Genomic DNA, 24,886 nt, shown 5'->3' with positions numbered 1-24,886 from the left:
ACAAGGACAAAAGCATGTTTCTAACTAGTTCAGACAGGCTGGTATCATATATCCTCCCCCTCCCCCCCTCTCTCTCTCTCTCTGTGAGAGACTACAGGAATGAGGTGTGTCGAGGAGCTTTCACAGGTATCAACACGTCAGTTTGATTCCAACCAATCAGGACGCAGCTCCGGACGCCACTTTGTTGGCGGCAGAAACCGGAGGAAGCAGGAAAGAATGAGTGGCTTCACGGGGTTCATGTAGTTTAGTTTATTCATAGCATCAGACAATAATGAAGAAGGATGATTCATTTATATGACAAATAAATATAATACCTGACTCATACAGGCTGAATATATAATACTGGAGGGAAAACAGCTGTTTGAAAAGTACCTTAACATTTAAAAAACATCCTGTTTTCCAGTTTCTTTGGATTCCATGGGTTACTATATCTGATCCACCTTCTTTAAAACACCTTCATGTTATGGAATGTCATTTCAGACTATATTAAATAAGTAAAATAAAGAAAATAACCCCTGAAATAAACAACAATATATGAATACATGTAAACAGAAATAAATATTTATTTTCACTGAACTTTTATTCCACAATGCAGCAGCACTGGTTAGCATCATAGCTAGGCTAACATTGGCATTTAGGCAGCAGGTAGCCAATCAGAGGCAGAGTAGAGGCAGGTCTCTCCCCTGCAAGGCATGCTGGGTAGGCGTGACTGCCAGCCGTGCTGCCACTTTGGTCTGAATCTTTTAAATATGAGACACTGATATAAAAAGAAATAAATGTAGCATTATGAAATAAATCCATATTTATTTCTATTTCCATTTATTTTTATATGTAATGCCTAATTGATTGATTTATTCAGAATGTTTCTTTAATTATATATTTAATACTGACTAAAAAGACATTCCATCACAAACAGAACACAGTAATTCTCTTTGATCCTGTCAACATTTGCCACTTCCTCTTCCTCATCTTCATCTTCTCTAACAGATGTCATGTGACCTCTCTCTACAGTTCTCACCACAAAGGCTCAGAGTTATTTATTTGTGCCTGATTAAAGTTTCACCGCCCTGCTGGCTACTCAGTAACTAGCAGCCAGAGTCCAGGTCGGCTTCCTCCCCCCGACACGCCGCTCATCACTCACATCGTTGTGATTCTGCTCCTTCGTTACACGATATCTGACACCATGAGGGTCGTACTTCCTGCTGGACAGACACATTTACATAAAACAGGCTTCTTCCTTCACAAGGCAGAAAGTTCAGAAATGGACTTCAAAGGTTATCCTTACAGGAGGAGATCTATCTCAGCCTGTCCATAAATACTGTTGAGTCCTCCTCTTTGGAGTGAAGAGCAACACATTCATCAGGGGGCAACAAAAGAAAGAACAAAGGTCCTCAACGGATGTTTAGCAAAAGACTCCAGTTTCACAAGTCGCGTTAAACTCACTAAAACTGTGTGACGACGTCAGTAAGACGCTGCATCGTCAGCGTATGAAATGATACCAGATCAGATGAGCAGAGGTGGCTCGTCTGGGGGGTCGTGGTCTAGGGAGACGGGACCCAGATCAGACTGATGAGGCTGTAAACGAAAAATCCTTCACTTTCAAAGTTAAACAAAAAGGCAGCTCTGTGCTGTTTTTTTTCTCAGGGAGGTTTCGGTGGAGTCCTCGATCACAGCAGCGTTGGGGTCTTGCTGGGCCTTGATCACAGCAGCGTGGGGGTCTTGCTGCCTGGGCCTTGATCACAGCAGCGTGGGGGTCTTGCTGCCTGGGCCTTGATCACAGCAGTGTGGGGGTCTTGCTGGGCCTCGATCACAGCAGCGTGGGGGTCTTGCTGGCTGGGCCTCGATCACAGCAGCGTGGGGGTCTTGCTGGCTGGGCCTCGATCACAGCAGTGTGGGGGTCTTGCTGGGCCTTGATCACAGCAGTGTGGGGGTCTTGCTGGGCCTTGATCACAGCAGCGTGGGGGTCTTGCTGGCTGGGCCTCGATCACAGCAGCGTGGGGGTCTTGCTGGGCCTTGATCACAGCAGTGTGGGGGTCTTGCTGGGCCTCGATCACAGCAGTGTGGGGGTCTTGCTGGGCCTTGATCACAGCAGTGTGGGGGTCTTGCTGGGCCTCGATCACAGCAGTGTTGGGGTCTTGCTGGCTGGGCCTCGATCACAGCAGTGTGGGGGTCTTGCTGGGCCTTGATCACAGCAGTGTGGGGGTCTTGCTGGCTGGGCCTTGATCACAGCGGTGTGGGGGTCTTGCTGGGCCTTGATCACAGCAGTGTGGGGGTCTTGCTGGGCCTTGATCACAGCAGCGTGGGGGTCTTGCTGGCTGGGTCTCGATCACAGCAGTGTGGGGGTCTTGCTGGGCCTCGATCACAGCAGCGTGGGGGTCTTGCTGGCTGGGCCTTGATCACAGCGGTGTGGGGGTCTTGCTGGTCCTTGATCACAGCAGTGTGGGGGTCTTGCTGGGCCTTGATCACAGCAGTGTGGGGGTCTTGCTGGGCCTTGATCACAGCAGCATGGGGGTCTTGCTGGTCCTCGATCACAGCAGCGTGGGGGTCTTGCTGGCTGGGCCTCGATCACAGCATTGTGGGGGTCTTGCTGGTCCTTGATCACAGCAGCGTGGGGGTCTTGCTGGCTGGTCCTCGATCACAGCAGCGTGGGGGTCTTGCTGGGCCGTCCCAGCGCTGGGGGGGATTTGCTCCTCAGCTCTTTGCTCTTCAGGCTGATGGGCTGGGCCACCATCAGGGCCGGGGCGGAGAGGTGGTGGGCGGCGGCCTTCTGCTGATGAGCGCTGTTGATGTAACCGGAGATGAGGAAGGTGATCTCCCGGATCTGTGGATGCAACGCAGCGAAGAGACGGCAAAACAATCAACCTTCTAACTGTTTTAATGAAAAAAAAAAAACTTTTTAAAATGCTTGTTTTCTGAATGGAGCCTGGAGCTATGCTAAGCTAACATTGTAGCTGCCCTCTCACTCACCTTGGAGGCGTCCATAGCAAACAGGTGTTTCTCCGTAGGTTTGTCTTTGCTCGGACCGACCACCAGCATGAAGTCCTGCTTGCAGCCTCCGAACGTCATCAGGTGCTTGTAGGCGTGCGACGCCAGCGGCTTCTGGACACACAGATGTTTGTGTTAATAATAATACTAAATGTATATTATTATTATTATTATGTATATGTAGAAGCTTTTTGAAAAAGAAGAGACTTTAGGCCTTTTTCTTGAAGGCTTCGACTGTCTGTATTGCATACTATATATGTGTATATATATATATATATATATAGAGTCATAGGTAATTAACTGAGCTATATTATACATGTTATATTAAAGAAACTGGATACACATTAGCTTCTTGAATAAATCACTGCTTTTGCTCAGCTTTTCACGCTCCACTGTTCCACTTAGAAGTCGCGTGTGGACCGCTGTGTCAAGGTTCAACGCCGGAGATGCTTACGACAGAGTTGTGCTCCAGAACGGCGACGCCGTCTTCGTGCACCGCCAGCCAGACGCGAGCGCTCTTCTCCGGAGAGGGAGGGATGGACTGAAAACACAGTTACTTAAATTAGATCAGATTGGATTCTGGTGTGAAGCTGCTAACAAAGTTAGCTTCATGATTCAAGGTCAACTTTACAGCTAAGTGTTAAAGTCATCTTAGTAGCTAACTAGCATTGGTAGCGTGGTAGTGAGCTGTCAATCAGCAGGTAAGCCCCGCCCCCTAAAGCATCCCCTGCTTTCTGGTCTGGTGGACTCTAAATGGACCATAATGTACTAAATGAACATCATAATGGATTCTAAATGGACCATCATTTACTCAAGAGAGAAGTAGGAGAACAGGAAGTAGGTTTTCTCACTTCCTTATTTTCTCTATACAGAAGCTGTTTACTAATTTGGTATTACAAATTATTATCTATTCAGCATTTTTGTTTGAACATGACATTGAGTGTACATGTACATTTTTTATATCCACTGTATCACTGGGCTGACGAAGACACACACACACACACACACACACACGCACACACACTCTTACCTCTGCTTCAAACAGTTTGGCACCAAAGAAAGGCCACTTCCTGGCGACGGTCAGGTAGATCCTGACGCAGTCTGAGGAGCTCCGCCCCCTCAGCGAGGCCCAGCGGGCCGACAGGCGCTGCAGCAGCTGTCTGAAACAGAACATCAGCCAATCAACAACAACAACCCACCAGATTTCACAATAGTTCCTGTGATGGAAAGCTAGGCTTTATGACATCATAACTAAGTTAACGCACGAACATGCAGCCGACTGGAGAAATTGACGTTGCACGCGTACCTGAGCTGGTCCTCGGACGTGGTCTTGCGATAATGTTTGGGGTAGAGTCTGTCCAGGACCTGTTTCAGGGTTTGGTTGGACTTGGTCTGGGCTGGTCCAGGAGCAGAGAAGGGACGCTCGAAGTCCCCGAACTCCACCTGAGGACAAGGTGTCACTATTTAAAATCTGATGAACACACTGAGAACAGACAGGGCTTTTTGGAAGGGAGGGGCATAGTGAGGCTGAGCAGAGCTGCTGCAGCACAGCCAGTAAAGCCAGGACGTAGACATTTAAAGTACCTGGGCCAGCAGGGCCGCCATCTCCAGAGCCAGCTCCTTGTTGACGGGGAAGTGTCCCGCTACGATGGCCTCGTTGGTCTGGTAGGCCAGCAGCAGCCTCTCCCTCTCCGACTCCCCCCGGACCTGGAGGGAGGAGTACAGCCTGAGAGGAGACCAGATGGATGAAGAGATTTAAAATCATTAGAAACGAGATGCATTCAAGTAAAAAAAGACATTTCGCTGTATTTCTGAACCGATATCAAAATTAGCATAATATCCATTAGTCCCGCCCTCCAACAAAGCTAGTGAGAGAGGAGCTGAGCGTGGAGAAGACAAAGGTAAATGTCCTTCGCCTGGACTTCTAAAGACGTCCGGTTCTGGTGAGGGGGCGGGGCATGTCTGACACACTGAAAGCAGACTGGGCTTTTTGGGAGGGAGGGGCAGAGGCTCAGAAGAGCTGCTGCAGCACAGCCTGATGGGAAAAAGATTGAGCACCTAAACATGTTGTAGTGGGAACCTGAAATACAAGTCTAAACCAGAAAAGGAGAAAGTACGTTCTCTTCAAAGTGTTTTCCACCAGAGGGCTTGTGGGTCTACCTGGCTGGTTCTACCTGTATGGGTCTACCTGGGTGGGTCTACCTGGGTGAGTCTACCTGTTCTTGTAGGTGAGGCGGACCGTCCTGGTGTTCTCAGACTTGCCGGTGTGCTGCTCCTTCGAGGCTTGCTCCCATTTGGAGATGATGTCACAAACCTGCAGGCAGAAAGGACAGAGTTGCATAAAGAGACGTTCAGAAACACTTCCTGTCCTAGAAAAGGAATCCGTGCAGGACTAGAAGAGGACCTTGATGCCTCCTTGCAGACAGTGTTCCAGCTCTCGCCCGGTGGGGTCGTCGGTGTACAAGCTGAAGCCGGACTGGCCCGGTTTCCTGATGCCCGTGTCCTGGTTGAGGCGACACTGGAACTCGTCCACCGTGGTCGAAGCATCGAAGCTCACCACCTAAACAGGAACGCCGTCATGGACCAGGATCATGACCAGATACCCTCCAACTAATAAACATTTCAACTTTGAATTGTGTTTCCAGATATTTGACATTCAACATTCAAACACACTACCGGGTTTCTAACACACAAAGCTTCATGCAGACGGTGACGTGTCCCTTTAAGGACCACCTTCCCAAATAAACGAGGAAAAAAACACATAAGATGATGAAGAAAAGAAGAGGAGAGAAAACGGGCTGTAGATGTGATGTCAGGTGTGATGTCAGCTGTGATGTCAGCTGATACCTGGTAGGTGCCGTTGAGGAAGTGGACGGGGACGCTGAACGGCAGCGAGTGGTGATAGGGGTTCCTCAGCAGGATGGACAGGATCTCCATGCGGGACGGTCTGGCCTGCCTCTCGCCCTTCTGCTGGGTCCGCTCCATGGAGCGCTGGCAGTAGATGGCGTACTTCCCCACCTCCGTCCTGTCAGTGGACAGACATCCTGACTGTCAGTTCTCCAGTATGAGTCGAGCTGAGTTACAACACATCTGTTAAAAAACAACTAAAAAGCCTGATGATACCATCAAGGTTTTCTTTTTACTTAACCAGGCGACAACCTCCAGCCTTAAAGCTGCATTCTCTCTACTGGCCACCAGAGGGCGACTCCTCTCTGGTTGTATAGAAGTCTATGAGAAAATGGTCCTACTTCTCTCTGCTGGCCACCAGGGGGCGACTCCTCTCTGGTTGTATAGAAGTCTATGAGAAAATGGTCCTACTTCTCTCTGCTGGCCACCAGGGGGCGACTCCTCTCTGGTTGTATAGAAGTCTATGAGAAAATGGTCCTACTTCTCTCTGCTGGCCACCAGGGGGCGAGTCCTCTCTGGTTGTATAGAAGTCTATGAGAAAATGGTCCTACTTCTCTCTTGATGTATTATCTCAGTAAACATTGTAAACATGAGTTTATGGTCTCAATCTCTAGTTTCAAGTCTTCTTCAATCCAGCATGATGTTCATTTAGTACATTATGGTCCATTTAGAGTCCACCAGACCAGAAAGCAGGGGATGCTTTAGGGGGCGGGGCTTACCTGCTGACTGACATCAGCTGAGTAGCCCTGATACTCCTGAATGTGTTTAATGTGTCTAATTCCACACTATAAAACTTCCAAACTACAACCATGTACATGTCGTAGATGATGCTAGAGGATCTGATTTCAGGTTGGTTCAGTTCTTCTGTGGTGGAAGCAGTTAAGGGAGCAGCCAAATCATATTCAAATAAAGACACAGGGAACTCTAACGTGGTCCAGTAGAGCAGACTACTCCTCACATGTTCACAACAGGCTCGTTACTTTAGTTTGAATGCATGTGAGAAGAATTATTGATTAATATTATGAATATGACGATGTAAAAACAGCCAGTAGAAATGTCCTTCATAGGGATACTTTTACTTTCTTCTTTGAGTACATTTCAGAGCACTTTTCCATTTTTACTTGAGTAAAGAAGTAGAATCAGTTCTTCTACTTTGGGAGTCTTTTTAATCAACTAATAATCGATTAATAATGAATTAAATATGATCTGGTTCCAGCTTCTCAGGACAAACTGCATCTTGGGAAACTACCGAACGGTTTTAAAGATCAACTTGATTAATGAGAAAAAAATAATCGTGCTCCCAGGCACAGTCCAAATATGGTCACTTCCTCCACTAGTTGGAAAAAAATCTAAGATGCCACCTGGTGGCGCTCTGTGGCTGCTCCTTAATATAATTAACATAATTTATGTTTTTTATTGTGTTGTTGGTGGTGTTTTGTCAGCGCTGATGTCGTGTTGTTTCCTGGTGTTTCTCACCGGGAGTCTCCGTGGCGTTTCAGGTGAACCTGCAGCAGCCAGAGCACCGGATGCTGGGGCAGGAACAGTCCGACACACAAGGCCAGAAACTGCCAACCCTGAGGACACCACACGCAAACAACACAGTCAGCATAACAACAACCCGTGAGACAGACAGACAGACAGGCAGACAGACAGACAGGCAGTGGTTTCAGTGTGGAACCAGTTTGGCTTCGCCCCGTCGATCCGACACACAGTTCATTCATGTTGCGGTATACAAAGAGCTGTGACTCATTCTCTCGTCTGAGACATAAACACAACGTCTGACTGTGGAATTTTACATTTCCTGCCCTCTGCTGGCGTTTCTGGATCATCTGGTTATTGGACATTCAGGAGATCATGTGACCTGCAGGACAGTTTCTGGTCTTTAAACGCAGGCGTACGTTTCTACGCCTTTTAAAGTGGTTACATAAACTATGACTGTGTTTCTGCAACATTCCTTGTCTTGGTGTACATACCTGTACTGAGAGGTTATTCAGTATGTCTTGTCTGATGAAAGTAAAAAAAACATCTATAAATACATTATTAAAACAATTAAAAACAAACAATAAACTTAAAAAAAAAACTGTTTGTTTTTCTCTCCAAGCACTTAAAAAAATCCCTTCACTCAGTGGACCCTGAAGGCAACTTTACTAACGCGTGCTGCTGCCTTTTAAAGGGGTTACATAAACTAAAAACTATGTTTAGGTGATGCACTTTCTTTGTATTTTCTATGTATTTTATTATATTTGTATCTGTACTGAGAGATGACCATAAATACATTTTCTCTCCAAGTACTTTAAAAAAATCCCTTCACTGGACCCTGAAGGCAGCTGTAACAACGCGTGCTGCTGCTGCCCCCGTGTGGCGAGGACACGGACCTGCAGGGGTCCCGGGTGGCCGTGCGGCTGCCTCCTCCGTGTCTGCTTGATGAGCTGGCAGAAGAACTCGTTCTGGAGCTCGGGGTGAGCCAGGCACACCTGCAAAGCACTCTGGGCCAGCGACACGTGGTAGTCGATGGCCGGCGCGTCGATGGCCACGTTGATGAAGAGCTGGCAGGTCTGAGGGGGAGACGTGGGCGGAGCTTAAAGGCGAGTCTCTGGTCGTGGTTCAAAGTGTGTGTCCGTGAGTGTCTGTTACCTTGAAGAGCTTGACGGCCTCCGTCTGCAGAGCTCGGGAGGGCAGCGTGCTGAGAGGAGACGACAGGCCGTCTTTACTGAAACACAGCGTGGGATGTCTCCACAGCTGAGAGTCTGAACAACACAGCGGCGTTAGGAGAGTCCGTGTGAATAAAGTTGGAAAAGAAAAAACTACATCTATATGGAGGCTCCGTTTCTCCACACGTTAAATCAAAAAGAACAAATGAATTCACTGATTTGTATCGTAGAACTTCGGTTCATGATGATAATTCAGGACAAATTCATTCTCTTTAAAACATGTTTGAATTGTTTCCACAGATACGTTTCATTCAGATTGACCTACTCTTTTTAATGTAATCACATGTTTATGGAAGCCCATTTCCACCAATATGATGAAAACATAATGAGTCAGTATCTTAAAATAATGACGTAGTTATTCAGAGTACAATGTTATTTTTCCATTTTATCGGCACAGATGGGCTTCCATACAAATAGAAAGTCGTACCTGGGTCTCCGTCCATCTGGAAGAGTTTGCCCAGCAGCTGTTCGAACTCGGTGCCGACTTCCCCGACCGTAGTGCCGGCCGCCACACACAGGTGGTACAGCCACGAGTCCTGCAGGACCACCGGGGGGCGCCAGAGAGGCAGGAAGTCATTTAAACATTCTCCAGTGGTAAATGCTAATTTTTTTTTTTAACATAAATGAAGTTATTATTATTATTTGCTGACCTTCTCGTGGCGAGACTCGATGAGCAGGTAGGTCGGGCCTTGCTCTTGTGGGTGGACGGCGATGGTAAACGGTGACGCCTGTAAGCCCCGCCCACTCGCCTTCAGGTCATCGTCTGAATCTCTGGACCGGTCCACCTCCTCCACCCCCGCCTCCCACAGCTTGATCTGACCCAGAGGGAACTGGGAACACATGAACACATGAAAACATGAACACATGAACATATGAACACATGAACACATGAACATATGAACACATGAACACATGAACATATGAACACATGAAAACATGAACACATGAACATATGAACACATGAAAACATGAACACATGAACACATGGACATATGAACACATGAAAACATGAACACATGAACACATGGACATATGAACACATGAAAACATGAACACATGGACATATGAACACATGAACATGTCAGCATATGAACATATGAACACATGAACACATGGACATATGAACACATGAACATATGAAAACATGAACACATGAACATATGAACACATGGACATATGAACACATGAAAACATGAACACATGGACATATGAACACATGAAAACATGAACACATGGACATATGAACATATGAACACATGAACATATGAACACATGAAAACATGAACACATGGACATATGAACACATGAACATGTCAGCATATGAACATATGAACACATGAACACATGAACATATGAAAACATGAACACATGAAAACATGAACATATGAACATATGAACACATGGACATATGAACACATAAAAACATGAACACATGGACATATGAACACATGAAAATATGAACACATGGACATATGAACATATGAACACATGAACATATGAACACATGAAAACATGAACACATGGACATATGAACACATGAACATGTCAGCATATGAACATATGAACACATGAACATATGAACACATGAAAACATGAACACATGAAAACATGAACATATGAACATATGGACACATGAACACGTGAACATATGAACACATGAACATATCAGCATATGAACATATGAACACATGAACATATGAACACATGAACATATCAGCATATGAACACATGAGCATATGAACACATGAACATATCAGCATATGAACACATGAACACATGGACATATGAACACATGAACACATGAACACATGAACATATGAACACATGAACACATGAACATATGAACACATGAACACATGGACATATGAACACATGGACACATGAACATATGAACACATGAACGTATGAACACATGAACACATGAACATATGAACACATGAACATATGAACACATGGACACATGAACATATGAACACATGGACACATGAACACATGGACACATGAACACATGAACATATGAACACATGAACACATGAACATATGAACACATGAACACATGGACATATGAACACATGGACACATGAACATATGAACACATGAACGTATGAACACATGAACATATGAACAAATGAACACATGGACACATGGACACATGAACACATGAACGTATGAACACATGAACGTTAACATGAATGCCCCACCTTGTCCTCTTGGCTGCGGAAGTAGTACAAGGTCTTGCCGATCAGAGCGCACCAAACCCTCTTGGAGTATCCGTGCTTCACCTGCCGCCAGCGAGAGGGAACACGGTTACGTTTGGTGAACGGTTATTCTGATTTTACAGTCGGTTCTGGAGCGAGCTGCACCTTGATGAGCAGCCCCTTCATGCCGGGCCGGATGTCCGGCTGGGTGAACAGAGGACTGGCAGCCTTCACCCGGAGGACGCTCTGCAGCACCCGGAGCCACTCGTCCAGCAGGTTGGGGGAGTCGGCCTTCAGGTAGTACACCCGCTTCCCGGTCACCACCTACGGCCAACCACACATACATTGGAGGCTTTCAAGGGAGCTTGTGTTCTTTTCAGGGAAAAAGTGACCTCTAGTGACCCCTAGGAGAATCACAGCCTCATGAGCCTTTACAATCACAAACCAGAGAGTGAAGCGGTTCAAAGGACGGGCGTCTGCACCAGACAGATGGACAAGGAGGACGTTCGCCATCCAATCACGAAAATGTCAAAACTATTAGGGACCAATTACAGTCTGACTTCTTCTATGCCGGTGTTCCTCAAGGTCTTGGTGTCTTAATGCAGGGTTTTTGATCAATTGTAGAGTGGTTATTTTGTACATTTAGCACCAAATCTATGAAATCAGTGGTATCAACCCGAAACTTGCTTCACATACTTCAGTTACAACCTTATTAGACCTTTCACACTTTCATGTTTGGTTCATGACGCGGTGCTGACATCACTCGCCCTGAGGGTTGATCCCCCTCCTGTCCTGGACCGTTTCCAGGTAACACCTGGCGTACCTGGAGGACTTGTTTCCCGTCGCCGCGGGCGATGCTGCTGGTGGCGTTGACCTCGATCTGACCCTGAGGTTTCCTGATGACGTCACTCTGTGGGAGAGTAGTCGACTGTTACAGCGGCAGAAGGATTCAAACCAGAGATAATAAAGGACGAGTGTGAAACCCACGGGTGAGTTGTAGTAGAGCAGCTCTCCGTCTTTGAGGACGAACCAGCGTCTCTTCCAAGTCTTCTTCCAGGTCTTCACCATCTTCAACAGGTAGCCCGACTTCTCCATCGGTTCCTACGGAGACACACTTGTGCTTTATGAAGTCAGTACAACATAGACTTCTATACAATCAGAGAGGAGTCGCCCCCTGGTGGTGGACTCACGCTCTTGCCATTGTCGCTGGCTGATGAACAGGTCTTGGGGAGTTTCTGCTCCGGTTCAGAGCACTCGGTGTCGGTGGAGTAGGCGTCGGGAGGGATGGCGTAGTCGCTCTCTGATGTCATCGATGACATGGACACGGCTGGAGGAGCAAATATAAAATCACACAAGCGCTGTTCATCCAAAACAGAGATTAAAATTCCCCCCGTGTCTCCGGCGTACCTCTCTTGAGGGAGCTGCCTGGGCTGCCGTCCTTGCGGGAGCTGGAGGAGGTCTGGGAGCTGCAGACGGACCCGTCCTCCTCCCCGGAGCTGGACGAGTCCTCGGAGCTGGACGACTCGTCAGAGACCGGGCTGGCGCTCAGCAGGGTGGCTTTCTGCCAGACGGGGAGGAAGAAGTCAATGCAGCTGATTTTCAACTCTCCGACGGCCTTGAACACACCGTGTGTGACCAACGCCTCCAATAGGAGAAGCAACCACGTGGAGGGTAAATTTATAATATTCACATGTTCATATGTCTGGATTAAAGAATCTATTCTGCTTTTCTGCTTCCTACCTTTACTGTAGTGTGTTTCTAGTAGATTCAGATACAATTTCACCCAAAAATGAACCGTTTGCAAAAAGAAACATTAAAAACATGAAATTATGGAAACCGGAGACTGTAAAACATTGAAATAGTTCAATATTTGTTGCACGTAGAGCCTCAATTATTTCCTCCCAATATTGGCAAATATTTTTGAGAAATAAATTATCAAAGAAATTCAACTTGTTTTAGGATTTTACTTTGATGAACATTGCCTTTGTCTGCTGTGTTCCGCTGCACTTACCCCCTTCAGGGTGGTGTAAACGGGGGTCGTCATGTTCTTATAGATGAGGGAGGTGTACATGACGAAGGCGGGATAGGACGACTGGAGGGAGGAGTCTGCAACAAACAGATCACAGATCAGTCAAGTCTCGTTGGTCTGCTGAAACCTGGAGACCTGGAGACCGGTCTCACCTTTACTAGCCGAGTCTGCACAAGACGTCTCAGACAGCCGGATTCCTGATTTAGCCACCGCGTAGATGCGACTCTCCTGTGGGGAAAAAACACAGTTATCATGTAAAATATTAATTCTGTAATGTTGACCTCTTGTGTCATCTATGGGCTGTTTACTCTACATTTACCACCATGAGACAGCTACACTCTATATGTCCTACGGACTGAAGCTGTTATCTATGCTGTCTTCAAGTCACCAGACTCCATTGAAGAACACACCGGTTATTGGTCTACCGCTGTTGCAACCAGTTAGTGAGTTTGTCTTATTGTGTGACTTTAGTCGGTTGGGATTCACCAAAGTTGCACAACGACACAACGAACCAGCGCACAAAGGCAGCGAGAACCAGCAACCCCCCGGTTCTGTGAGGTAAAATCACTGATTTTCTCAATGGGGTCTGGTGGCTTTGAAGAGAGCATCCATGGATACAAACAGCATCAGTTCCCCGTTAGAAAGGTCTCTCTCCCACTTCAAAAACACCTGAACTATCCCTTTAATGTGCACTTTACCAGCAGGGGGCGCTGTGAGCACCAGCATCACAAACAGTAGCCCACAATGAAACTATACTGAGTTATGGATGAGAAGACTTCATAACCATCCTCACCCAGGAGGGCAGCCGGTGTAACGGGGGCGTCGGGGGGGCGGAGCTCTCGCTGTCTGGCCTCTCTGGCGACGCCGGCGTGGGGGGCGTGTCCCCGCCCGTCTCCATGCCGACCTCCTGCTCCTGGTCCAGGTCCGTTTCCTGCGGGCGGAGCGGGCGCAGCATGCTGAGGGCGTTGCGCGTCCGTCCGTGCGTCGCCTCCGTGCTGATCGGAGGCTGGCTCAGGTGTTTCTTCGCCAGGGACACGTTGGTCAGCCCGAAGCCCGCCGGGGTCCGCAGCCGGGGCTGCTTGGGCGAGGCGGGGTTGTCCCGCGGGTCCTGGGGGGGGTTGGGGCGTTTGGGGGTGAGGGCCGGCGTGATGACCGGGCTGGGCTCGCTGGAGGAGGAGGAGGAGTCCAGTCTCTGTGACTGGAAACGTTTGTTGAGCTCTTCGGAGGTGGAGTCCTCCAGCTTGGCCCTGCTGTGTGCCTCCTCCTCCTCCTCCTCCTCCTCCTCCTTACACCCCCCCAGCGTCCCGTCTGAAGACTCCAGCAGACTGAAACCGGGTCGCTCAGCGCGCTGCATGTCATCGTCAAACAGAGAGCTGCTGTCGTCCGAAGCAGTCAGGTAGGTCTCGCTGCTGGGGCGGCTGAACTCCAGACCTCCTCCTCCTCCTCCTCCTCCTCCTCCTCCTCCTCCTCCCTCGCCCTGCGACGCTGCGCTGCAGGAGGGATCAGGTCCACGTGCACTCTCACCCGGGCTTTCAGAGGCACCGTCATCGTCCAGAGGAGGACCCAGACACCCGGTCTGATCTGGTCTCTGGACTTCACCGTTGGTCCCTGAGGAGGCCGTCTGCTTGCTCTTCTCTGTCGGAGCAAACATGAAAATACATATCAATAAAATCACCAAAGGCCTGATCCCAGTGTCCCCCCTACGGCCTTGAACCCTGAACTGACCTGGTTCAGGTCTTTGGCCTGAGTCTGTGATACGACCTCATGAACACACTTCCTCCGATGACACTATGAAATCTGTGGGGACTCACCGGATTTATCCCGGCCCGCGGTCTCCCCCTGGGTGCTGAGGGTCCTCTGGCAGGGTGCTGGTCCCGTGAGGACCTGGGGGCTCTTCCCCCTCACCTGGAAGCAGCCGAACGTCAGGCTGCTGAGACGCTGAGCCTCACCTGGTCGGCACAGGACGCCGCGTCCACCGCCGCACTTCTGCTCGAAGGCTGCGGACACGTTGGAATAAAGTGTTATTTTATATTATTATCAGACATAAAAACATATCGGAATAAAAACTCACCCTGCACTTGTTTCTTTAACTCCACAATCTGAGAATCCTGCTGCTTGTTGGTTTCTCTTAATGCTGCGTTCTCCACCTCAAACTGAAATCAAACAGGTTTCAACCACAGATCTATGAGAGGTGGACACCCACTGAAGTAGGACTTTCATTTACCTCCGACAACTTCAGCATCACCCATTCCTTGATCTTCGCCGCCTTCTCCTCCACTGTTTTGGCGTCCTGAAGTCGGATCTGTTTCTGGTGAAAGAGGACGAGGACATTACAGCATGTTGAGAGGTTTCCAAGACATGGGAGAGACTGGTATTTCACAGCAGAGAGCATGATGGGAAATCCTAAAAAAACCCAACGTTTTTACGTAGTATTAAACAAATACGTTGTATGTATCTTTAACTGCATCCCATATCTGTCTGACGTTCTTTTGAACTTCTAAAGAAGAAGAAAAACACATCCACTGGCTCTACATGTGTGTTACCTGCTCCTCCAGCTGCTGCTCCAGCTGACCGATGACATCATCCTTCTCCTGCACCAACGCCTGCAGCTCCTGACACCGCTGGAACAAACGCACCTCCGAGTCCCCGGACTGGCTGTCTGGAGCTTTCAGCTTCTCCTCCAGCCACTGGACCTGAAATCACACCAACACACCCAGTACTGTATATATGTGGTAGAGACCTGTCAGTCAGCAGGGAAGCCCCGCCCCCTAGAGCATCCCCTGCTTTCTGGTCTGGTGGACTCTAAATGGACCATCATGTACTGTGATTCCAGTAGTTTTTGTGTCATTGTAAGAGATTTAGGTATATTTTGATAATTATCGGATTCATATTGTGAATAGCAAATATCCCTGGTGAACACATTCCTACCTGCTGCTGGGCGGTGAAGGCCCGTTTCTCTGCATCGATCACCTGCGTCTCCAGCTGTTGAATCTGGGAAAGGAAGAGCACGATCTCTGATTTCATCTCAGCGTATTATTTTCACTCTCCTTATATCTGACTACGTTCATATCATACCAGCACACAAACTATAGTATCATCGGATTTGAGACGAGTACTTCACCATCAACCAGACTCCATTCAGAAAACCAGCGTTTTAACAGTAGTTATCTTGTGGTCTTGCAGACAGACCTAACAAAGCATGACTCAGCACTTTTTACTGATCACCATCATTATGGAGTTATTTCAGCATCCTTTTCATCTGGTTATTGATATTAAATCACAGATCAATACTTTATTCTGGGTCCTCCAGCTGTGGTGAACCAGCCCACGTGGGTCCTGCTGGATCCAGTGAATCCAGCTTGGTGAAATCCACCGAGCTCCTCTGGATGATGTCATGATGATGTCATGAACCCAGACAGGACAGGGTCTGGTTTCCTGGTGGATCTGAGACTTCAACATGTAAAAGCAGTAATAGCTGTGATTTCAGCCCTGATGGAGGAGACCTGGTTGGGGGTCTACGTGGAGGAGTCCTGGTTGGGGGTCTACGTGGAGGAGACCTGGTTGGGGTCTATGTGAAGATAAGCCCCGCCTCCTCTCTGGTCTTTGTATCAGGAGTGGTGTAAGGCTGGTATGAACACAGAATCACAGAAACCTTCAGCTCTGCTGAAGTTTAGAGCCCTGAAAATAAAAATGTTAATAACACATTACACCTTTTTTCCAACTATAAAAGGCAGCACACACTGCGTTGCCATGACAAAGCTGCCAGTTCTCTTTTGGGCACTTGGTCCATTTGTTTACAACATCGGTACTGTTTCTGTGCTGCGACACATGAAGATGATGATCACCTATAAAGGTACAACCGGCTCTTTGTGCCCTCAGATCAGAGCCGAACCAGTGGAAGCTGGTAGCAGTGTGTTAAGACCAGAGGTCACACGTGCACTTCTAGCCGTGCACGAGGATGAAAACCCCCGAGGGAATCCAGGAGAGAGAGGGAGAGAGAGAGAGAGATGACTTTATGAGCAACATTCCTCTGAGATTCCTCGTCTCAAAGCGGTGGATGAAGACGCCGTCGGAGGAAAGAATGTCGTGGAAATTCTCTGCGTAGCAACTTTGCAACCGCCGCGGTCGGAATACTTTATTTTGCTAACACGTGCACGTCTGCACATACGAATTAGACGAGGCGAGAGGGAACTTTTTACGATCCCTGTGGGGAACTTGGGCCGGCAGACCAGAGACTCGGACGGAGCTCAGAAAAGGCAGATGAAGTCCACCAATCACAGGCCGTTTGATCGTTGGTGTTTCTGTCAGCTACCTGTTCCTGTGACAGTGCAGGTCTGGATCCTCTGCTGGGTCTAGAGACTCCTTCTCTGGTTCCTGGAACACGTTTACATGCTTTCGTTTTATTTTTCCCATCAGGCTGTGCTGCAGCAGCTCCGCCTCACTACGCCCCTCCCTCCCAAAAAGCCCAATCTGCTCTCAGTGTGTTCATCAGAAATGCCCCGCCCCCCCTCACCTGAACCAGATACCAGAGTTTTTTTCTCTCCTTTGTTTGAGGGCGGGGCATATATTATGCTAATAAGGTACTTGGTGACATCATCACTTTACTCTAAGTTGATACAGAAATGCATTAACGCTGAAATTTGCTCTTTTTGTGATTTATTTATATTGTTAATTGGATTGTGCTGGTTTGTGACTTTAAAAAAGAGGGTCCCCAGAGGAAAGACCGATTGGAAATGAACCAAATTAATATCATAAAAAGAAAGTATTTTTTGCATTCCTCCACCTAAAGTCTTCTTGTTCCTCAGTTTTAGAAAAGTAAAAGTCCTCTGATGTTCCCCGACCAGACTGGGAGCTGCATGGCATGGCGGCGCTCCAGCTTTCCCCTGCTTCTGTTCAGTCCCAGAGACCAGCAGAAGACCTGGACCCAGCTCGGTCCAACAGCAGCCACACCCTGCCAGAGACCAGCTCAGTGTTTCCACTGCGTTCCCTGGACCGGCGTGGAGCCGAGGCCCCGAAGCAGCCTTATTATTTCAGCGGGACTCTGGAGAATCGGACTCTGCAGACACGATAGTCTGCGTTTATATCGGCCCATCACAGGTATATCGTATACAAGCAGATATCCAACAGCAATTTTGGAAGAATCTATTATGAAAAGTGCTGCTGGAAATGTCCAGAAATGGTGTCATTACAGAGTTTGGTCAGCAGAGGGCACTGTCACTTACAATAACCTGACAGCCTGGTGTCCAACAGCACAGAGGAGTCGAATAAAAAAACAATAAAATAAGCATGCCACTCAGATACAATCAGTATATACTAATATATGCTAATATATACATATATATATATATACATATATATATATATATATATATATATATATCAGAATTGGCATCAACACTTCATCAACACACATTCGAGTGTTTTTGTGTTTTGGATCTAGGAATAAAATCCCTGTTTGTAGGTTTCGGCGACAGCCAATCACCGCAAGCAGCCTCTCGATTTAACGTGCCGTGTGATTGGCCCTCAACCGCGGCGGGTTCAACCCACGCCGTCTGTGGTGACGGCGAAGCCGAGCGACGGAGTTGGCGGTTCAGCGTGCCGAGATGCCACCGAAACATTCCAGCGGGGGCTAAACGGCGGGCTAAATGTGGCGGCGAATGCTTCCATTCACACATCGAGAGAGAAAAGGTTTTCTTCTGCATTTATTTTGATGAAACAGAAACATTTGTCACCAAATCTTCTTCTCCTTCGATCAAAAGCAGACATGAAGGAAGAAGATGAACATGTGTCACATGAGCTCGCTGCATATAGATCCTCCACCGGACCGCAGCCGAGCCGCCACACCGCCTCAATGACACTTATAGCATCGGGCACAGCATAGCATGTTAATTACAGGGCTGGTGTACTGGAGGCCGGAGACACACACACACACACACACACACACACACACACACACCAGACATAACACATAAACCCCCAAAAACACACGTCTGATGATGATATTCTCCTGTATATGAGAACACGCCTGCAGCTAGTGTGTATAGGGAGACTAAGCCCCGCCCCTTTTGATGGGCCATCACAGGACCTTATTTTGAAAAAAAAAAGATGTACGGTAACCAACGGCAACAGGAAGATAATGAAGGACGTGTGAGACCAGAGATAACCTCAACGACTCTCTTGGCTTTATCTCTTAAACCAACATCATGTGTGATTCGTGGTCGGGATGAAAACATCATCTCGCCGTTAACGGCGTGTTTATTCCGTTAGAAGGCCCCTCCCCCTCAGCCTCCGTATAACCTCAGCGCTCTGTCACCTCTGCAGCCAACTCCCCTCCTCACATCCAAACTTCCATTCCTGGAATTCCACAACTGGTGCTCTGTGGTCAACCTCGTCCAGAACTCCACCCTCCTCCACCCTCCTCCACCCGGCCGCTCCGTCCACAGCCAGCCAGCTCACAAAGCCTCCCTGTGTGGACGCCGAGGCTCACCGTGCCGACCCCGCAGGTTTAAGACCCGAAAGGTTCAACAAACACAGTCACAGCCGGGCCTCGCCGACGCTCCCAAACTACAGTTCAGGGTTTTTAGTGTGAAATATGTCCATTGACTTAACTGGGACAGACACAAGGAAGACACACACACTTATAAACACACAGGAAAGAGAACAGCAACTGTGTTGGACTCCAGATCAGATCTAGGCAAATTAAATATACATATATATGAATATATGTATCATCATCTGTGTTTATTTGCGCCAGAAAGGAGGCGGGGCTTCCCTCCATCAAGGCTGAAATCACCACTCTTCCTACATTTGTACATTTGTCCGGTCTGGGTTCATGACATCATCATGACATCATCCATAGGTTCATTCTTCATGAGGACGAGTTTGGAAGAGAGAGAATAGAAACGATCAGTCGGGGGGCGGAGCCTCGAACACACACTGTCCCTTTGTCTCCACCAGGACTTGTGTAGCCCACTGTTACAGCTGGAGGCCCCGAGGGCCAAAACCAGCGTCCCTCCCTGATCGCTGCACACACACACACACACACACACACACACACACACACACACACACACACACACACACACACACACACACGTGTACACATGTATACTATTTACTAAACTGGGTATTTCCTCCCCTGGGCAGCTCAATCTTTACACAATGCCTCGATTTCTCTCTCCTCCTCCTCCTCCTTCCTCTTTCTCCTCCTCCTCCTCCTCCTCCTCCTCCTCCTTCCTCTTTCTCCTCCTCTCTCCATCCATTAAGCCGTTTGCTGAGTCCACGAGTCTTAGAGATATTAGAAGAAATGTGAAAACACAATCTCATTCATTAAACCTCCTGTCAGATCTGGAATCGCTGCAGCAGAATGGATGATTGGATGAATGATGAAGAAGCCGTCCTCTTCCTCTCGTGAACACGCCTCCACACTGAGGCCTGAGGGGGTTTAGCGGTGACGTAGGCCGGCGCCCCCGCGCAGCCTTAAAACAACAAGCCCGGGCCGAGGCCGCGTGCTAACGTGATGAGCTCATCGCTCATCGGCCGCTCCAGTGCTGGGAGGTACACGCCAACGCTGACCGCTGCAGGACCCAACGGGGTCCCGCCTAGTCCGGGTGGGCTCACAACGTACTCATTTTTATTTTATTGTTTATCATTATTAAATAACTTTAGCAATAATTTTAGCATTAAAAATATTTATGTAGATTTCCAAATATTCTATCATAACAATAATAATTCTATCATATCCACTTTCACCATGAACACATTTTGATTGAGCATTAATTGAGCGAAAGGTTTCTTGAAAACAATATTCAGTGAGTTTTAATCGTGTTTTCGTGACGTCGAGTGGAAAAAAGTTAAATTCAAACCCGTCAATCAGGCCGGACGCCACAAATACCCAGCGGAGACTTTCACATGAGCTCCGTGGAGCCGGATCTCCACTCCGTCCAGCTGAGCTCCACTCCACACTCTGTAATTGACTTCGAGCTGGGTCAATCCCATCATGCATTGCGTGGCGGAGCCCTGCGGTCAGACTGCTGTTTACATTAGAGCTCTAATCAGCCTCCCTGGAGAGCGGCTTCAGATCTAGGCCACGGAGCAGTTTTTTTGGGCCGGGCCCCGTAGTACTAAACTGGGAGGGACGGCCTGCTCGGGGCCCACCAGACTCACCACGAGTCCCCCGTTTTAAAGGGGGAGGTCCTCCTGGATTCATGAGGACGGCGAGGTGGTGTAGACCTGGACTCTATAATTGTTCGATGCCCAAAACTGTTCCTGTTTTCATTCAGTCCTTTCAGGACTATTTTACTCAATACTTAGTTTAGTATGTGATACATACTGAAGGAAGTGACCATATTTGGAGTGTGGAGGAGCGACAGGTGGATCTGATGAATCCATGTTCTGGTGTTGAAGCTGCTAACAAAGTTAGCTTCATGATTCAAGGTCAACTTTACAGCTAAGTGTTAAAGTCATCTTAGTAGCTAACTAGCATTGGTAGCGTGGCAGCAACCTGTCAATCAGCAGGTAAGCCCCGCCCCCTAAAGCATCCCCTGCTTCCTGGTCTGGTGGACTCTAAATGGACCATAATGTACTAAATGAACATCATGCTGGATTGAAGAAGACTTCAAACTAGAGATTGAGACCATAAACTCATGTTTACAATGTTTACTGAGATAATACATCAAGAGAGAAGTAGGACCATTTTCTCATAGACTTCTATACAACCAGAGAGGAGTCGCCCCCTGGTGGCCAGCAGAGAGAAGTAGGACCATTTTCTCATAGACTTCTATACAACCAGAGAGGAGTCGCCCCCTGGTGGCCAGCAGAGAGAAGTAGGACCATTTTCTCATAGACTTCTATACAACCAGAGAGGAGGCGCCCCCTGGTGGCCAGCAGAGAGAAGTAGGACCATTTTCTCATAGACTTCTATACAACCAGAGAGGAGTCGCCCCCTGGTGGCCAGCAGAGAGAAGTAGGACCATTTTCTCATAGACTTCTATACAACCAGAGAGGAGTCGCCCCCTGGTGGCCAGCAGAGAGCATGCAGATCTAACTTGGCTTCACTTCTGTGATTCTGATTCAAGTGCTCATTAAGGAAAAATGTGTTTTGTACATTTCACGTCTGAATCATACAACGTCTCCGGTTCGACTAACTGGCACCACATCAATCACAAACTGCCGTCTTTCACCGTTTTACTCACAACAGATTTCACACGATGCCGTTTTACGGGGAACCGACCTTGTCTGCGGTGAGTTCTCTGATCTTGATGATCTGCACTCTGAACTTCATGAGCAGCGCCTCCAGGACCAGACACTTCTCCTTCCAGTCCTCCTGGCTCATGGCCTCCTCGCCCTCCGCCATCCCTCCGCCACACTGTGGAAAACACACACACACACACACACACACACACACACACACACACACACACACACACACACACACACACACACACGGTCAAACAGGCCGAGCTGCTGCCAGAGATCCCAACCTCCCAGCCCCGTGAGAGAACGTGATGATATGACATGTTTCCTGTGGGAACTGTGCAGTATGACGGCGTATTGGGACCACTGTAGGAAAAAGGATGCTTGGAAGCTAGAATAATAAATGCGTACATTCATAGCTATCTTCCCATGAAATGTATTTTTCTAATTAATACTTCACACACGCGTTCACATGTTGTCATAGCAAGTGCAAACATCCGATGTTGTTTTATATATCGTCTATGACAACAAGTGAAAGCTACCGCTAGCATCTTAGCCCAACCGCCCGATCAATAAACACCCATAAGATGACAGTTTGTCCTCATATAAATAAAAGCAACAGTAAGCATGAACATCATCACCCTAAGGACCTTAACGAGGTGATGTCACGCGTTGGGATGATTCATTAGAAACTTACATGTACATTCATGGGGAGTTAGCTAGCATAGATGCTGCTTGTTAGCATCGTAATCAAGTAGCAAATCCCCTTTTATTGCCCCCTTCTCTGTTTTTTTTGGCCCTGATACGCCGTCGTAGCTTCTTCAGGAGATATGTGGTTTTATTTTCATGCACTTTTGCCTTAAAGTCTTCTTTCAGATGGAAACAAAACATTCACCAAAAGTCTGCATTAGTGTTTAACATTTCCCCAGAACTTCACGTGAACTTCATCGTGTGAAACCAGTCGACCTTTACGACACTCAGCATGAGATGGAAAACATCGGATGTTTAATAGAAGTCAAACCAACAAAATAGACACAAAACCAGAAACAGAGGGTGTGTGTGTGTGTGTGTGTGTGTGTGTGTGTGTGTGTGTGTGTGTGTTTTTGCCACCAGCCGGCACCTGAGATACTGCGGGTGGAGTCCAGCAGACCACCAGAAATCAAACCCACCACCTCGACGCCCCTCCCTGCTCATTGCATCATGTGTTTCCATCGTTGGAAAACATGCTGTGAAATGCAGAGAGAGAGAGATGAGAGGGCGAGCGACGGGGGAGATAGAAAGCCAAGTAATAACCTCTCATTACCGGCCGCGGCACACAAACCGGTTTCCACGGGATTATTTGTGTCCCGCTTGCTGTGGTGAACACTGACGGAGCGGAGCGGGGCTCGATCCCACCAACAAAACAACAGGAAGTACGACTTTCTAGCATCAAACACACACGTTATATAGATATATAATGTTTGCAAAGACTTCAAAACACGCCGCTCGCCGTTTCATGTCACGATATTATCCCGATAAACTTCAAAATCTGCTTCAAACTCTTAAAATGGCAGCAAACCATTTCTGGAATCACACATTTAGATAAGGAATACATATTTGTATCACCTCACAGATTAGAAAATCGATTTTTTTAGAGGACATTCGTTTTAGTGGGAAAAACAACCAAATGATCTTAAATACGAAGATTCTAAATCATAAAGTATCCCTGCATAATAAACAATATATTTTTATAAACTGGCTTTTTCAAGTCAATCATGACGATATCCACGTTTATCCCGATAATGGAAATTCACCGCCATCAACTTATTGAGTATTTAACCGCCATAAAATCAGATATCGTCCCATATCTTAAACATGCTAATTACGTTTTATAGTGAATTCCCTGTAACTCCACCGTCATACTCCAGTTTATTATACAAGATTTTTATTTATTTAACAGACTGATAACAATCACATAAATATTCCCATCATATGGTTTTATATTTCCCTCATGGAGCGACAGTATTCCCTTGTAAGTACATGTTTAGTGAGGATATTAGTCCTATTATTCGTATTATTCTTCTTCTTATTATTATTATTATTATTATTATTATTATTATTATTATTATGTGTTTTCCTCCGAGCATCATTCCACAGTGGTGATGAAATGAAAACATCGTGTGGGTTGCGTGGAGCTCATTAAAGACGGTTCAACCTCTGAACCCTGAGTTTCTCTTTGTCTCTGTCTCACTTCCTGTCCAGTAAAAGTGGGAGACAGTAGGGATCAGCATCTGCTGTCTGAGGCTTCCCTGTGACTTCGGTCTGGTGATGCAGCAGTGAGCCATTAAAGGCCATTACTGGCAGGAACAAGCAAAAGTACCTTCAATGTTGAGGCAATAATGTTGTATTTAAAGGAGTTTGTATTCTTTCAAGCATAAAAAAACGTATTCTTTATAATAAAAACCACTCTGGCTTTAAACAGTTTGTGGTGACGTAAATGAATAATACAAAGAGCAGATCATAGCTGTTTAGTTTCCTTAATGTCACAGTTATATTATGGTATGTAATGTTGACAAAAAACAACTTTATAGAGTTAGTTTTAGGGGATATATCTCTGGATGTTGGATATAAAACCAGCGACTCTTCGCAGTTTCCTATTCAATAAACAAAAAACGGAATCTTTTATCACTTTCTCGACTCACCCTTGAGGATATCTGATGGATGGAAACTAAACCAGGGACTTCACGCCATGTCGACTCCCGCGTCAACACGCTTCTTCTTCCGGTGGACAAAAAAAATCCTAATTTCACCGTAAAAACGGGGAATTTCTCTCCAAACGTCCAAACGAGTTCATTTCAGCTCTGGGGCAAAAAAAAGTTAGA

General features: G+C 47.2%; 1 protein-coding gene across 2 annotated transcripts; it reads right to left on the bottom strand.

The window, feature by feature from the left end:
* Positions 1-234: 234 nt before the first annotated feature.
* Positions 235-24,847, bottom strand: plekhh2 (pleckstrin homology domain containing, family H (with MyTH4 domain) member 2). 2 transcript variants are annotated; one of them, XM_084021408.1, is made up of 30 exons: positions 24,707-24,847; positions 22,063-22,197; positions 15,759-15,821; positions 15,374-15,523; positions 15,055-15,138; positions 14,902-14,983; positions 14,642-14,827; positions 13,624-14,465; positions 12,983-13,058; positions 12,813-12,907; positions 12,209-12,362; positions 11,992-12,128; positions 11,789-11,902; positions 11,625-11,711; positions 10,967-11,125; positions 10,805-10,885; positions 9,254-9,433; positions 9,031-9,139; positions 8,527-8,639; positions 8,268-8,447; positions 7,369-7,466; positions 5,833-6,010; positions 5,390-5,545; positions 5,202-5,299; positions 4,570-4,711; positions 4,292-4,428; positions 4,016-4,145; positions 3,440-3,526; positions 2,968-3,099; positions 235-2,821 (listed from the first exon to the last, which is right to left on the bottom strand). In XM_084021408.1, the coding sequence occupies exons 2-30, from the start codon at positions 22,183-22,185 to the stop codon at positions 2,636-2,638; spliced, it is 4,359 nt and encodes a 1,452-aa protein (XP_083877534.1). In that variant the 5' UTR covers positions 22,186-22,197; positions 24,707-24,847; the 3' UTR covers positions 235-2,635. The 2 variants fall into 2 exon arrangements, with proteins under 2 accessions (XP_083877534.1, XP_083877535.1); XM_084021409.1 differs by having other exon boundaries at positions 2,968-3,096.
* Positions 24,848-24,886: the final 39 nt, after the last annotated feature.

The sequence above is a fragment of the Eutrigla gurnardus genome, assembly GCF_963514095.1.
Source record: "Eutrigla gurnardus genome assembly, chromosome: 11".
NCBI lineage: Eukaryota > Metazoa > Chordata > Actinopteri > Perciformes > Triglidae > Eutrigla > Eutrigla gurnardus.
Note: the sequence above shows the minus strand (reverse complement) of the source record. Positions and strands in the feature narration are given on the sequence as shown.

Bases quoted from the DNA above. Each gene is read 5' to 3' on its own strand.
- plekhh2 (XM_084021408.1), bottom strand. From the start codon at position 22,185: ATGGCGGAGGGCGAGGAGGCCATGAGCCAGGAGGACTGGAAGGAGAAG. The intron at 15,524-15,758 runs GTAGGAATGTGT...GTGTGATTTCAG, and splicing joins CCTTCACCGCCCAGCAGCAG to GTCCAGTGGCTGGAGGAGAA. The intron at 10,886-10,966 runs GTGCAGCTCGCT...CGCTGGCGGCAG, and splicing joins TGAAGGGGCTGCTCATCAAG to GTGAAGCACGGATACTCCAA.